Source organism: Gadus macrocephalus, chromosome 3 (assembly GCF_031168955.1).
Source record: "Gadus macrocephalus chromosome 3, ASM3116895v1".
Taxonomy (NCBI): Eukaryota; Metazoa; Chordata; class Actinopteri; order Gadiformes; family Gadidae; genus Gadus; species Gadus macrocephalus.
Genome location: NC_082384.1, coordinates 17273422 through 17290276, shown reverse-complemented (window position 1 = coordinate 17290276; position 16855 = coordinate 17273422). Strand labels below are relative to the sequence as shown.

General features: G+C 43.6%; 2 protein-coding genes across 2 annotated transcripts in view; both read left to right on the top strand.

The window, feature by feature from the left end:
• The first annotated feature begins 341 nt into the window (after nucleotides 1–341).
• On the top strand, nucleotides 342–10296 carry tapt1b (transmembrane anterior posterior transformation 1b). The gene is made up of 14 exons (XM_060047665.1): nucleotides 342–554; nucleotides 1325–1455; nucleotides 2417–2535; nucleotides 3027–3189; nucleotides 3549–3684; nucleotides 4037–4134; nucleotides 4322–4391; nucleotides 4517–4597; nucleotides 4810–4919; nucleotides 5809–5868; nucleotides 5966–6034; nucleotides 6145–6221; nucleotides 6474–6646; nucleotides 8767–10296. Exons 1-14 carry the CDS (start codon nucleotides 380–382, stop codon nucleotides 9039–9041), a joined length of 1737 nt encoding a protein of 578 aa, XP_059903648.1. The 5' UTR covers nucleotides 342–379; the 3' UTR covers nucleotides 9042–10296.
• Nucleotides 10297–11054: 758 nt separating this feature from the next.
• prom1b (prominin 1 b) overlaps nucleotides 11055–16855 on the top strand; it is a 26675-nt gene continuing 20874 nt past the window's right edge. Inside the window, 1 exon segment of the mRNA XM_060047660.1 lies at nucleotides 11055–11748. Coding sequence (XP_059903643.1) covers nucleotides 11475–11748 — 274 coding nt within the window. The 5' untranslated portion in view covers nucleotides 11055–11474.

Genomic DNA, 16855 nt, shown 5'->3' with positions numbered 1-16855 from the left:
TTAATGTGTTTGGAAAATAAATACGTTTTCAAGAGACTATAGCCTAACTGAATCTTAAATGTTTAATTGTTTATATAGTCGTTATTTTGGACCACTGTTTCTTTTAGATGGAGGTTGCATTAACCTTCGGAAATATGAATTATTTATTACCTATAAGTATACATAAAAAAAGCTTTCCCTGATAAATGATAGAATTCATCTTAAAATATTTGGGAAAATCGTAGAGCTGGCTGGATAGTATTTCGTGCCTTTGCGTCGGCACTGAAGCTGCCAAATGGCGATACCTTGTGGTGAATAACTGAAAGTACAGCATATGTGACGTTAGCGAATGACGCACGTCTCTGTATACTGCCTCCGGAGCTGAGGGGATTCGGCCAAAATGGCGGACTCGCAGCCGTCTAGTGTTGGAGAGGAGCCGGAGACAGAGAAGGAGGATAAGGGCAGCGTCCAAAGGACTAGAGTTGAGAAACCTGGGGACATCGGCGGGTTGACGGAGACGCTACGATTTGACGATAAAAAGAGCAGCGGTAAAGACAAGAAGCGAAACCTGTCAGGTAGGAGCCAGAAGCTTAGTCCTGACTGATGCATATCCCGAGTGTGCTATCATTATAGCCACAGCAGCGTTCGTTTGCTATGTTTACATTTTCAAGATAGGAGGTTTAACTGTCTTGCCGTGGTTGCTGTCGAAACAGCATCAACGTAAACACATCAGTCTGTAATCGGGTTGCTTTTATGCTACCCCTAATTGTAGAGGGCTGTCCCTCTAGTCACTAGTGCAACTGTTTCCTTAGTACACTCTAATACAAATTTTACTTTTTATTCTGAATGCTACAAAGTCTGTACAATTCTGCTTGATGCATTATGAATTGACGGGCATGATCGCACTACACTGTTAATTACGTTGTACTGACGCATTAAGTCGTGCAGGAATGTGTTCCTGTAATGACAGCTGATTCTGCATGAGAAGTTTTCAGCTTTAATTACAGTAATGAATCCGCCAAGTTAGGTCACCTGATTTTATAATCTTTCAACGGTATATCCAAGTGGCTTTCTATTAAGACTCACCATTTGTTTGGGAACCCATTGTTTATTACGTTTGAAAGCAAGATGAAATACGAGCACATGGTACTGGTTGGACAGTTTGATTCTAGTCTAACCCACGACAATATGTTTGCATAGATTCAACTGTACTTCTTTATAGGTGAATGATTTAATGAAGGAGCGTAACATTGCATTACAAAAAAACAGTATTTGTGACACTCTTGAATGGTGAGGTCAAACCAATGGTGATCGTGTAGTCCTGTTGTGTACTTCCTGTTTGTAGACCTGTCCTTGGTCAGGTTCATACGAACTGAGCTGACCCGAGGTTACTTCCTGGAACACAATGAGGCCAAATACACAGAGAGGCGGGAGAAGGTGTACACCTGCCTTCGGATCCCTAAGGAGTTGGAGAAGGTAGACTCACTTACAGTTATCAATCATTGTTCTCTATTATCCAGAATGGCTTACACCAGGGCTATTCAACGTCCTTATCAAGTGGGCCGAAAAGGAAAACCACTGGGGGTTCATGGGCCACACAGAGTAAAACTACGTGAATGAATCGCTACGAATAAATCGTACTTAAAGTAGTGTTAACTTAATATATATAGTACTACTACATGGAATAAACTTGTCAGACGCATTCCTTCCTTCTTCACTTTTAATCGTATCATTATAAAAGATTTTGTTCTCACATATTTTGGACACGTATTTAGAATTAAACAATGTTGTTTGAATCATCACAAAACAGAACTACTGTACATATAAGACATTTTGAGCCAGTGAGTCAGTGAGAAAGATTGCACTGCCTTGTTTGCCTCATCCTGAGACACTCATGCAGCTTCTCATAGGTCATGGAGCAACGTGCCCTTGTTCTGATGGCATTCATATGAGGAAAGCTAGACTCAAACGTATCGGTTGAGCCAAACATTGTCAGAATAAGAGATGCCAGTTCCTGATTGTGGGGTACTGATACTGGCTAGTATCACCGGCTACACACAGAAACCTGATTTGCATTCAACTATGTTTCTCCTTTATTTTATTTATTTTTTGCATGCAACCTCTTGCGGGCCAGAAAAAAATAAAGAGGGGCCGCTAGTTGAATAGGCCGTGCTTACACGGTTATAAAAGGCCAGACTTGTCTTTTGAAGTCAACTTAGCACACATTTGCAGGGTCAAACTGCCTCTTGGGATAACGTTTTTTTCTGGTTCTGAAAATTGTTCTTCTCTCCCTGTCTCTTGCTCTGTTTCTTTCATACTCCCTTCATCTCATTTCTCTCTCTCCCTCTCTCCTATAACTCTATTTTATTTTCTCTCTCTCTCTCTCTCTCTATGTGGCTCCATCTCCCTCTCTCTATGTGGCTCCATCTCCCTCTAGTTGATGACTTTTGGCTTCTTCCTGTGTCTGGATGCGTTCCTCTATGTCTTCACCCTGCTGCCCCTCAGAGTTCTGCTGGCCCTGTTGCGGCTTCTCACACTGCCATGCTGTGGACTGAGGTAACGGCCGAGCTACACAGAATCAACATTACGTGTGACATGTAATGTTGATTCTAAAGGTGCATAATCAACACATCCACAGGTTTAATGTATGTGAGCTGTAACTAGAAGTTGCAACTTTATTTCTTCATTGAAAAATTGTGATTAGATTACACCCAGTGCTGTACCATAAGTGGCCTCTAGGGAGAAGCATTGCTCTTCCTGGCTCTGGCTTTGGTCTGCCAAAGTACTTCTTTTTTTTTTTGAATCACATAATCAAGCAATTACATATGCTTTGTGATGCGTTAAGTGTAATTTATTAGGTGCTTATAAAGGTTACAATTTGTGTGTGTGTGTGTGTGTGTGTGTGTGTGTGTGTGTGTGTGTGTGTGTGTGTGTGTGTGTGTGTGTGTGTGTGTGTGTGTGTGTGTGTGTGTGTGTGTGTGTGTGTGTGTGTGTGTGCGCACTTGTGTTTGCCCGTGTGCCTGTTTTGTGTGTGTGTGCGCATGCAGTGGCTCTCGCCTGCTGCAGCCGGCGCAGGTGTGCGACGTGCTGAAGGGCTTCATCATGGTGCTGTGCTACTGCATGATGAGCTACGTGGACTACTCCATGATGTACCACCTCATCAGGGGCCAGTCCGTCATCAAGCTCTACATCATTTACAACATGCTTGAGGTAACCACCACCGGCCATGCACCCACCCGCCGCTCCCCCAAAAGCCCTCACTCAGCATTAGATACATGTCAGTCCGACAGATGCATTTCATTGTGGAGCAAGCAGGGGTGGGGAGTCTTACCTTAGGGATGTCTACGGTTCAGCCGTGACATTGGGGCTGGAACCCAGAACTATTTGTCACTCTAACCACTCGACTATCCTTTCCTTCCTTCCTTCCTTCCTTCCTTCCTTCCTTCCTTCCTTCCCTCCTTCCTTCCCTCCTTCCTTCCTTCCTTCCTTCCTTCCTTCCTTCCTTCCTTCCTTCCTTCCTTCCTTCCTTCCCTCCTTCCTTCCTTCCCTCCTGGGTGTGGTGCGGTCAGGTGGCGGACCGGCTGTTCTCTTCCTTCGGCCAGGACATCCTGGACGCCCTGTACTGGACGGCCACTGAGCCCAAGGAGAAGAAGAGGGCCCACATCGGAGTCATCCCCCACTTCCTCATGGCTGTGCTCTACGTCTGTATCCTTGCACCGCGTGGAGTCCGGATCGTATGCAGTGTGCATGTTTGGGTGTGGCAGGCAGATGGGGGATTTGGGTGCCGTTCAGATGGGTTAACATGGGAAGTATTTTTTGACATCTTGTGATATATATGATATATCATGTGGGGCATGTGACATCATTTTAACGGGATTTAAAAAGATAAACTCCATACAACTCCAACAATCTATATATACCATCTTAGTAGTTTTTGTTTACCAATGCATGCAGAAACTTGCTATTGGTAAACTGCTCTGTGTACTGTACTGATCGTTTTTTTGGATGATTGTTGTTGTTGTTGTTGTTGTATTCCTGAGTGGCCTCCTCTCCTCAGTCCTCCATGCCCTCCTCATTATGGTCCAGGCCACCACCCTCAACGTGGCCTTCAACTCCCACAACAAGTCCCTGCTCACCATCATGATGTCCAACAATGTGAGCACACACACACACACACACACACACACACACACACACACACACACACACACACACACACACACACACACACACACACACACACACACACACACACACACACACACACACACACACACACACACACACCCTAATCAAGAACGTCTGGAATATCAATGCGTTACAAGCAGATATTTCTCAACAGTTTGTGGAGATCAAAGGAAGCGTCTTCAAGAAGTTTGAGAAGAACAACTTGTTTCAGATGTCAAACAGTGGTGAGCGTCACTCACGGCTACCGATTCATATCTAAACCTGACATCTCAGCAGTAAAGGCCAATCGGTGATTGGTTTTTTGGATCGGAGTTGGCTAATCCTGGGTGAATTTTGTTGTTGTTCTCAGACATCAAGGAGAGGTTCACCAACTACATCCTGCTGCTCATCGTCTGCTTGAGGAACATGGAGCAGTTTTCCTGGAACCCTGGTATGTGGCATTCATTTTAAGAGGGCACCACACAGGTGGTTTACAGCCACATGACCCACATCACTAGCCATAGCTGGATGGCCCTAACAACCACAATGTACAATCCACGCTATAAAGAGACACTGTGGCTGTGTTTTCTTGGATATGAGGAGCGAAGTGTTTGCTATACCGGTGACCGATGATGTCACCGATCGTATTCGTTGTGCCGACAGACCACCTGTGGGTTCTCTGTCCCGATGTCATCATGGTCATCGCTTCCGAGGTTGCCGTGGACATCATCAAGCACGCCTTCATCACCAAATTCAATGACATCAGCGCTGACGTGAGTGCATTTACTGCTGTTTGCTCCATGCAAATTACGGGAATTGTTTTTGGCTTGCTCAAGAGAGCATTAAACGATAGTGTGGATTTCCGCCCGTGAATGCGCAGAGAGGAAACGCCTCGTTGTTGAGTGCTCTCTCCTAATTGGATAAAGTGTGAACGGAATACCAAACATTTGTCCGCTGTTTTACTGTTTTACTGTGTGGAGGGACTGGGAGACCCATGTTCCTCACCAAAAACTATTTCAGTGAGGGCTGCCGGAACATAGAGCTACTTAACACTTATTTTAACCGATAAATCGCTTACAGCGCCTTTAATCGTCTCTTAGGGCAGACCAGCACAACGTGGTCTTAGATTCCCCTTCTGTTGTTCGCGGCATTCCTCTTTTATGCCTCCCCCACTGAAAGGACCTAGTTCCAGGGTCTAGCGGTGCTCACCCCACACAGGCCTGCTTTGTTGTCCTCTCACTCACACAAACACACCTGCCAGGTAGAGAGGGTTGCTGGGGTGGGCAGTCGGCCAATCACTGGGACCCTTCCTCCACACAATTTCCCCCCCTTTCTCTCAGTAAAACCTGGCTTTCTCTTGCATTTGCATCTACCCTCCTTTCCCTTGCCTTCCCTTTCACTTACAATCCCTGTACTTTACCTTCTCTTTCCTATTTTCTCCTTTCCTTCCCCTTGCTTTCCTTTCATTACCTTCTTCTTTAATATATTTTTCTAATAATTACATTGATAATAATTATATAATACTCAATTATGAGGAATGAAATAAAAATATTTAAAGCAAAGTATTACAATTAGTAGTATTACTATTATTATTGTTATTAAAACTATGAATATATTGTTATTCCAGTATTTTTTTATGAGGATTCCCTCTGTGTCTCCCAGGTATATGGAGAGTACCGAGCCAGCCTGGCCTTTGATCTCGTGAGCAGCCGACAGAAAAACGTGCGTAGCATAGCTGCAGAAACAGGGTTTCGGGTGTGTGGGTGTCTGTGTGCTTTGGATGTATTTTCTTACCTGTTTTTGTGACCTATGTCCACAGGCGTATACAGACTACAGTGACTCAGTCTCCAGGAGAATGGGCTTCATCCCTCTTCCTCTGGCTCTACTGGTCAGTCCGTCTCCACTGGTTATGTACCGATACACAGTCGATGCAACGTTTTGGTTGTAACTCATGCCAATGGGCCTCTTTGTAATAAGTGTTTTCTTTCCCGTCTTCAGTTGATCAAAGTGGTGAGCAGCTCGGTGAAGATCAAGGGCTCCCTGTCCTATATGTGTGTGCTGCTGTTTTATTTAGGGTCAGTAACATGTTCTCTAATAGTGTTTTCTTGGGATTGTTGGGAATTGTCAGCTCATTGTCTTTCATCTTGATCATCTGTAGACATTTTTATTTGATGGAGTTTTTGAATGTAGGAATAACGTGTGTGTGTGTGTGTGTGTGTGTGTGTGTGTGTGTGTGTGTGTGTGTGTGTGTGTGTGTGTGTGTGTGTGTGTGTGTGTGTGTGTGTGTGTGTGTGTGTGTGTGTGTGTGTGTGTGTGTGTGTGAGCAGGATGATCACCCTGAAGGTGTTGAATAGCATCGTCCTGCTGGGCACGTCGTGTGCGTTCGTCAAGCAGGCCAACATGGAGGAGAAGCTGTTCGAGCCCCCGCCCTCCGTCGCCACCAGCCGGGTCAACTCCAGAGCCCACCGCGCCAAACACCCCCACACTGCACCCCCACAAGGTGGACACACACATCCTCTCTCTCTCTCTCTCTCTCTCTCTCTCTCTCTCTCTGTCTCTGTCTCTGTCTCTGTCTCTGTCTCTCTCTGTCTCTCTCTCTGTCTCTCTGTGTGTGTGTCATTGTAACACTCGCTCTCTCACACACGCTCATCTTCACTCACTCACTGTCACTGTCACACACACACACACACACACACACACACACACCATGTGCACCCATCTGTGCATGTGAATAATGGAACTAAACATAACCTATAAGCACCTATATGTGCTGTCATGGTGTGGTTCTTTTATTTTATTTGCAAGTGTGCTGAAATACTTCTTCAGCACATTTCATCTAGTCGAGTAGATGTTACGCCCCAGACAGAATGGTTGCAGTGTTTTTCGGTTGAGGGGTTGTTCAAGGAAAGGCCTACATGGTTAAGTAGGACATGAGGAAGGATATTATAATAATAATATGGCAACAATGACATTGTTTGTGAAATGCCTCAACCGCGCTCCAATAGGACGCTCCTCTGTACAGTCGTCATATCAAACCCGCCCCGTATTAAATCAACGGCTGTGGTTGGCCCTCCCAATCTGTCTGAATGGGAGGGGCGCCTGTTCTGATTATAGTTCTGCAGACTTGGACACTTGCCTTCTTGGGCGTTACATCCAGCATATTTTCTTATCTCTCGCAAAAGGGGATGCATCTTATTATCTAGAATAGACAGGCATCCTTATCCAGCAAGTCATTCGTTTCGGAAGCCCTTATCATTCATACATACACTGTAAAAAATAAAAAGTTGAGCAAACTCAGAATTGCAAGGCAACTTATTGCAATCAATTTTTGAGTTTTGAGCCCATCAAACAGGTCATTTTCTTCTTTAGACAAACTTGAAAGTTAGAGTTATACCAACTAAGATTTTTATATTTTACAAACTCAAAAAAATAAGTCAGGGGTGTTAACTTAATATTTCAAATTAAGGTTAATATTATTAAAAAAAAAAAAAAAAGAATTCAAAGAATGCAAAACGAGTTTTAAGTTCACTTTATTAAAATTAATAATTTGAAACTTCCATTTTACATTTCTGAATGCCAGACAGCAATAGAACAAGCAACATGTAGCTAGTTCAGCAGCAGAGAATCGCTGTCTAAATGCAGCAAACCAAAGTGCAGAACAAGTTTGACATTATGGTCAAACTTGTTCTGCACGAGACGGGAGCCCAGGTTAAACGGTGACGCAACTCTCGTGCCTCATACACCGCACGATCCCGAGAGCTGCGGTGACGGTGGCGGCAACACTACGCACAATAAACAACACACAAACAATAAAGACCCCAAACCCGTTAACCCAACTTAACCTAACAGAAACAAATTGACAAAAGGCAATAAACCCCTTTTTCCCAACTGGCATCACGAATACCCAGACTCCCCGGGGGGTAGTGTCGAAATGCGCATGTGCACCGTAGTTGGCCCAGCCTCAGACAGAGTCTGACTTAAACCCGTGTGTCTTGCTAACAAAGAGACTACAGTGAGCCCAACTCTTGACCCAAAACTCAACATTGTTGGTTGGACTAAATTGCATTGCACAGTTGACATGAATACTCAATGTTTTATATTAATTTTACTCAGAAATCATAATGAGACCAACAATTTTAAGTTTTCGTTTTTACAGTGTACATACATACATACATACATACATACATACATACATAGACATTTATATATACAGACACTTCTGTGCGTAAAGGCTTCTAGTTTTAGTCACATCTGGCTGTCTGAAGCATTTCACCCATGAACATACATTCTTGTATTTTTCCCTTCATACTGCTTCCAAATAGTATTTATTTTGTTGCTCATGGTTTTTTTTTTATAACAATTCATTCTTAATGGTTTACTTTCATCCATCAAGCTTATTTTTTATGTTTTCACAGACCAATGTCTTCCATAGCGACACGCATTAACCAGCACATTTTTCAATCAATACACAACATAAAAAAATATAAAGTACAAACCTTTTCTTTCATAGCTTACATTCTACATTGTGTGTGTGTGTGTGTGTGTGTGTGTGTGTGTGTGTGTGTGTGTGTGTGTGTGTGTGTGCGCGACGTAATAACCCAGCTGCTCCCATCCAATCAGATCCGGCGGCGGAAAAGGGGGGGGCAGTGCCTACAGCTGACCTATCGCAACCCGCCCACCCGTCAGCAGGCCCCGCCCCCACGCTGCCTACCAGCCCGTCGGACACGTTCCTGACCACGCCGGACGAGGACGAGGAGGACGACCACCACCGCGGCCGCCACCAGATGGCCGGCGCGGACACGGGACCAGAGGAGGAGGGCCTCAAGCCCAGGACTCACAAGAAGGACCTGCTGGAGATAGACCGCTTCACCATCTGTGGCAACCGCATCGACTGAGGGCCCATCACGGCCGCGCTGCAGTCAGCCCAACGGTTCAGGGATCCTACACACACACACACACACACACACACACACACACACACACACACACACACACACACACACACACAGGGCCCGTCCAGGAGCGCACAGGCACGGACTCACTCCAGCGCGGCGAGTCCCTGGGTTATTTATTTGATATATTTATTACCGACGAGACGACTGCCTTTAGCGCTGTCAGAGGGACAAGCCGTGAAGCCGCCGCCGCCGCTGCGCACGACGTCAGCTGAAAGGACTACAGGGGTCGGTTGACGCACGCCCACGTCCCCGGAAAAACCGCACGGAAGGGGCGTGGCCTTGGTTGCTATGACAACCCGAGGCCAGCAAAAGCTGAAGAGGCATGGAGGCATGGAAGGAGGGAGGGGGGGGGGGGGGGGAATGGGGATACAGGTGGGCGGAGCTCTGAACAACAAAAAAAAGTAGATGTTTTATATGTTGGAGAGGACAGCCACAAATGTGAAACTGTGTGATGTGCTGTGCTTGTAAGCTGTTGCAGCTGGACTGTGCGAGCAAGTGTTCCAAAGCACAATCATGGGTTGGCTTGGCACTTTTTTAATGTGTTTTTTTTTTATTGTTTTTATGAGAGAATCATCAAACTTTTTGTAGGATCATTCATGTAAAGAGAGTCTCGCATCATCATACTTTGTAATAATTTTTCCAAATAACTGACTGATGAAGTTACGGGTAGTTCCAAACAAGCTATCAAAAATATCAACACCTATATCGCATTTTGAATCCTTAGGGTACCTAGTTAGTGAATCATGGATACATTGTTGAGCCTAATTTGAACATGCTTTTCAAGGTTTTTCATATTTCACTTTGAATATTGCTTTGAAGAACCAGTCATTTCTGGAGGCAAATTTTCTATGATTTTGAATTGTCTTCAATCATGTTTAAGCTAATCTTTTTATTTTATAAGCTTTTTTATTGTTATTATGGGTAAGAGCTGAAGTCTTCAACACCTTAATAATAACATAAAGCTAAGCCAATTTGTGTGTGTGTGTGTGTGTGTGTGTGTGTGTGTGTGTGTGTGTGTGTGTGTGTGTGTGTGTGTGTGTGTGTGTGTGTGTGTGTGTGTGTGTGCGCAAGAATGCATGGATGGATCTCACCAAAAAAGGGGAACGTTTTCTATCTCTTTACTCTATCAACCCATCTGTGCAAGTCCTCTTACACAGAGCAGAAGAATAATAAAAAATGTGATCTTTGCTTTTGAGACTGGTCCAGTGTGATTGCATGACTCAACGCCGTAAGTTCTGGGTTCGATCCCAATGTCCTAGCCTACATGTAGGGATCTTTGAGCAAGACGCCTAACCCATACATTTTCTATCTTAATTCGATGCAAGTAGCTTAGAAAAATCAGAAAATTGTCTGAATTACTAAAATGGTAAATATATGCAGAAACAGCGATGGACATCTGACACTCTGGCCGTTGCTCTTCAGGGACAGGCACAGTGCCTTGGGTTAGAGGCCAACACTGCAGGCCACTGTTCCCTTGAATGGGCATTCAACGGATGCTTGTCAACACAAGTACGACACAAAGGTCCTTTTTTAAATGTGTCGCTCTCCAATAGAGCATTGAAAGCATGATTTGTGTTTGCGTTAATATTAGAAAATGAATCCAGCTAGGCAATGGCCAGCTCCAGCTGCATCAATGGCCATTTCTAAATGGGTTTTGGACAAGGTCTTGAAAGAAAGTCGAGAGAGAGGCTACTGTCTCTAGACCCACAGTTCACTCATCTGAATATTTAAATACTTGTAGTAAGTAAGTAACTAAGTAGTCCGCGGTAGAGGACGCTAGCCTAGCCCTAGCCAATGTCCGAGTTGATTGACAGGTGTCCTGCTATGCTCCAAAAGAAAGTAAGCTAATTGATTAGTATGTCACATACAATTGAAAAAGCACGCGCACATGGCAGCAGAGTTCCAATGATGCCATGTGAATTTAAACGAGCGCGAGCGCTCTTGGGAGCGGCGTGCACGCGCGGTGTCGCGGGGACGAGCCGAGAAGAAACAAGTGGACGCAACCAGCGACAGCGCAGCCCTTGGTCGACATCGAAGAACTAGTGGAAGATGTGCGGGTCAATAGTCAGGCTTCCGCCGAAGATACACAGCAAACCCAAAGCGACTGCAAACGGAACTACCGGCCAGAAATAAGGACTCTATTGCGAGTTTTATTCAGTATTTCCTCGGAATTTCGGTGGTCCTCTTTTGTCGGCTGAGTAAGAAGGATAAGCCTCTGAGAGAGAGAGAGAGGGAGAGAGATAGAAAGAGAGACAGGTGTTCTCTCCGGTCGTCAGCCCTCCCCCATCACCCTCCCCTGAAGGCCGTGGAACGGAACTTTTATTCCAACTTTTGGGTTTATTTACAATACATTTCTTGAAACTTTCCGCCACTATGCACTGGATATCGTGGTGTCTGCTGCTGCTGTGCTGGGGGGGCAGCAGGTGCAGCGACCCGCCCCCGGACGGACAGGATGGAGAACTGGATGGGTATCAAGCGGACTCCCACACAAAGCGGTCCCCACCCCCCGTGGAGCCTCTTGATTTTGGGTTCGTCCCCTCGGCGGTCTACGCTACTCACGCTTACTATGAACCCGGAGCGATGGGAATCCTGTTCCACGTGGTGCATGCGTTTCTGTACGTGGTGCAGCCGAACCCCTTCCCCAAAGGTGAGACGTGTGTGTGTGTGTGTGTGTGTGTGTGTGTGTGTGTGTGTGTGTGTGTGTGTGTGTGTGTGTGTGTGTGTGCGTGTGCGTGTGCGTGTGTGTGTGTGTGTGTGTGTGTAACAAATGGGGACCACTCTGTCAGACTTCAGGAGTACCATATTCCCTGGTACCTTGTCCGCTCCCTGTCCGAGATTCATCTTCCAGTTCAATCTGTGCCTGGTTCCAACTAAAAAGGCGCGCACGCTTGGATGCGTGTAGGCCACTATCTATAACGCCTTTACGCACCAAGTGTAGCCAGGAGGAGATGACACATATCGAGCCGTCCAGCACATAAACCAATGGTATCATGCGCGTAATGTCACACGTCCGAGATCTAGAGATCAAATCCCACATAGCCGATTATCTCTGGAACGAAATGATCGGCACGGATGTGATATTGGTCAACGGTCATAGAATAGGCCTATAGCATATATACAAATGATTTACAACAAATTATTTTTCTTCTGTCAGTCACGTTGGAGGATGAGCATGAGCAATAGGATTGGAGGTTTTAAGTTGCTGCCATTTTGGTGCCCGTGTTAGGACCACAGGCCTGTAACCAATTAACCGATCTGCGATTAGATGGGGCTTTCTTTGTCACCTGCATCACAACGTAGGCCTAATACCTTAATCCCCTGGGACCATATGCTGTGTACGGGACTTTCCAGTTTTAGGCCCATACCTGTCTGTCACACAAAGGGAGACCACCTTGATGGCATGGAACACCTGCTAGGCTCATGTTAGAGGTATTTCCCATATTCGTACAGTGCCAAGATTTTAAATGTGGATGCAAAACCACACAGCCTCCCAAATTAATTCAGATTATAGCAAGGGACCTATGTTTACAAGTCAAAGAGCTTGGTCAGCTTTTGAATATGTTCAGGTATATGTTAAGTCAAATATTATGTAGCTGATTTACTTGGCACAAAACCCACACACCACACACACACACACACACACACACACACACACACACACACACACACACACACACACACACACACACACACACACACACACACACACACACACAGACACACAGACACACACACACACACACACACACACACACACACACACACACACACACACACACACACACACACACACACACACACACACACCAGTATAATAAATAGTATCAAGTGCAACAGTATTACACATAATATATAATATTGTGAGTGAATCTATCTACCACTATCAAGCAGTCGATAACCAGGGTAATGATGGCCTAATCTGGAAGCACTCCTGCAATACGCAAGTTTAAACATTCTGTTTGTCTACAAATACTCAGCAGCCATGTCATTGATATGGCGTGTGCCCTAGTTTATGTTTTCATGGACTTGCTTTAGTAACTAGCGGGTCTGTCAGGTTGTTGGAGCATCCAAACAGTTGTAAATTGGCATAACAAGATGAAAAAACACATATTGTTTAAATCCTTAGCAACACAGCATGGTAATAGTGATCAATATTACTGCCTTGCTGTTTCCTGCCTTTCCTGCCTCTCATCCCATTGTAGTTTTATATAATAGTGGTTTTATTTGGTGTTGGGTTAGGGTTAGCGTTAACCCTGTATTTGATAATTCACCCTTAGTATGAGGGGATATTTTCCCTCATTATCACTCTAAAAGGGAATTTTGAGTTTTGATCAGAGAATACATCTAAAAGTAAATGCTACATTTAAAAAAATGTAGGCCCTTTACTAAAGGAGAATGCATGATATTACAATGTACATGTACAATTTATTCAGTAAGTCTTATTGAGGTCTGCAACTCTGGTTGGATGAGTTTTCATACATCCTCTCATACCAAATGGAGTTTTATTCAGTGTCCAATAATACAAACCAGCTCATATAACCTGTAATAATTGAAGAGGCTTATTCAAAACATCATAGCATCAAAAAAGCAAGAAATAGAATCAAGAAAACCTTTGAGTTAGTAATAAAACATTCAATGGTCACCATTCAATAAAAGCAAAGAGTGTGTTGCACCCCAAACTAAAAAACGTGTAGGGTTTGGGGCTCCATTGATCAATATGTACACTAGGCTTCTGGTGAACTCCAGTTTGATCTTTCCTTGGTTGAGCCACCTCAAAGCCCCGTCTAGCCTTTTTGATATTAATATCTGTGGAAAATATGAAAAATCAATCAATAAATGACTAAATCGTAGTACACGATAAATGAATAAATGATTGAATCAAAAAAACAATTTATGCTATTTTGTGATAATCAATCAGACTCAATGGTTCCGTTTACATCGTGTTTACTTCATGTTTGGTTGGTTAATTCTTCTCATGCAGAGTTTACGTCTTGTCCCTTTAGATACACACCGGGTAGATTAGAGGCTTAGCTATTGCAAAAGCTAATACTAGCACATTACACCAGTGCCACTACAGATGGCAGCGTCAAACACAGACACGCACACACAAACACACTAACACACACACACACACACAAACGCGATTCTGAGTTTCCTCAATTTCTCTAATATGTTGGATTGCTGTTTATCAGGAAGAAAGTGTCTTAAAGGACGATCAGACTCCCGAAATTGCCATTGTTTAATATGCACAAGGCAAGCAGGGGAATGACACTATAGTACATACATAGTAACATTGGTAGCCCTTCAGTCATAACTACCCAAATCCAGACCAATCTATCTTGAATAATGTCCTATGTAATGTATATACTGGCGTAACATGTATTTAAATAACTAGTCAGGTGTGTAAACATGATTTAAATAGCCTTAAAAAAAACTTAGTTCTGATATAGCCATATGTAAAATGCAAGTAAATCCCCTCTGTTCCATTACATTTACATGTAGGGCATTTAGCAGATGCTTTTATCTAAAGCGACAATAATTAAACACACAAATCAGAGATCACAACCGAATTGCTTATTATTATTATCATAGTGATATATAATATTAGTCGTTGTGTGTATAGAAATGTATAACATTTTTATATAGACTGAACATCTCCACTAACTCCTTGTATACACATTTCTGAAAACTAGTGTTTTAACGAGCACAGAATTTTAAAGAAGAAGCTTACTTTCTATTCTTCATTCAGTTTCTGTCACTTTATTCATTTTCTGTCGATTGACTAATTGATTATTTAACCTTTTTTAATCACTTTAAGCACTGAATCATTTATTCAGTGTTGATTGAAGAGTTTAAGATTCTAAGGGGGTCCATTGCATGAATCAGATCAGTGTACTAGTTGTCTTTACTGGCCTTGAGAAGCGCAGTAACCTAAACAGGCCAAGTAATGACTCATCGACGGATTTTGTGTTAATAAGGATCTTAATCCCTGCGAACTCCACCATTTCCTCCTCTGAATCGACACACTGCTGAGTCAGGGACTTTGGATCCGGGACCATTGGACCCAGCACTCCTAACATCTTCACTCTATGGTCGGCCATTTCCTTGACATATGCGCTAAACGTGTGGACAGGAGGTTCACATCAGGTTCTTTAAGGCTGTCAACATGATAATGTTGCTAATCCCTAGGAGCAGGCCACAAGCAGAGGATTGGGCTAATCTATATTTAGCAAGTAAGAAGGTAGGGAGGGGGGCTCTGGCATGATACGGATCACAGCATACGGAGACCTTGGCACTTGGAAAAGTGCCCTTTAAGATCTTATTGGATAGGTTGTGTTTCTCATGTGTGTGAAACCACGTTTACAGAGTGAAAACACTAAATAGTGTGTGTGAAGTTTTATGTGTTGTGGGATTTGAAAAAAGCCCCACTATTTTTCTGGATTGAAAAATTGGAAAACAAATAATTCTGATAATGGCACAACAACAAGAATACTTCTATTGTCAAACAATTACTACTACTACTAGACGTCTGTTCTTAGCTCTCTGGTGGGCAGCCGGTATACTTTTCTTTATCCTTTCTATTTCATTCTCCCCCCTGAGTGTATTCCCCCCTCTCCCTTTCCCTGGTCGAAGCCGGCTACTCTGTCACTGAGCTTGTCTTAGCCAGCTTAGCTCTGGGTGGCTAATGCTAAACTAAGAAGATGTTCATCAACAGGTGGTAGATTTGTATGCCCTGCTGTGTGCGTCTAAAACAATGCATATATATACTGTATCCGTATAGATCCATCATGTTGAGGGTGGTCCTCAAGTAGTAATTGTCCAGTAGATCTGTCTGACAGAAGCCCCTGACAGAAGCCCCTTGTAAAAAATAGGGATAGGGCAAATATAATAATGTGTACAAGAAACCAAAGTTGGCATCCATGAGTTATCCTTGAGTCAGACGCCCAGCCCCTCCCTGCTCCTTCAAATCAACTTGAAGACGCTTTGGTTCAAGAATCTGCTAAGTGATTCAATGAATAGAATACATAAAAATGTACATTCAGGACATGCTTTTATCCAAAACGACTCGCAATCTACAACAAACACGTAGGAGTTTGACATCTCGCTCCATGCTCTTAAGCGTGTAATTAAAGCCCAAATCGGTTCCAACATGAACTAACACACACAGACACACACACATACAGAGACACGTGCACCTGTGTGATATGTACTACATACACGTGGAACGTTGCTCTTGTGTAAGAAACACCTGCGGAGGGGTAGTTACAGATGAGCCCGGACAGTGTAATCTCATGGTGGCTGATCTGTGTCAACACCCCCCAGGATGCTCTCATGTCCTTATGAAGGCCTGCCACAGGAAGTTTACATTGACTCCCGTGTGGGCGTCGCTGTTTGCCTACCTCTGGCATTTGTTGAAATAGATTGATGGCTTTTGCATATTCAGAGTCTAATGGTGCCATAGACAGATAGCTAAACAAATAAAAAGAGAGCATCACGAATGAGTTGTTTATCTTTGGAATATTAGCAGAATCACAGTCACAGGTGTGATCGGTAAAGTATATATATTGTTAGGTAGAAATTATTTGTTTTATAGTATGTATGTTATGTGTAGATGCATTTACTTATTTATGTATTTGTGTATTTATTTATGTATGTATTTATTGATTTATTTAAATGATGATTATGACAATACCATTATGACTACATTAGTGAAAAATATATTATTTCTATGGTAAATACCAGCTGTGTGTCCC

Coding starts and splice junctions, on each gene's coding strand:
- tapt1b (XM_060047665.1), top strand. CDS start 380: ATGGCGGACTCGCAGCCGTCTAGTGTTGGAGAGGAGCCGGAGACAGAG. Junction 1,456..2,416: donor TCCCTAAGGAGTTGGAGAAG/GTAGACTCACTT, acceptor ATCTCCCTCTAG/TTGATGACTTTTGGCTTCTT. Junction 6,647..8,766: donor CCACACTGCACCCCCACAAG/GTGGACACACAC, acceptor CCATCCAATCAG/ATCCGGCGGCGGAAAAGGGG.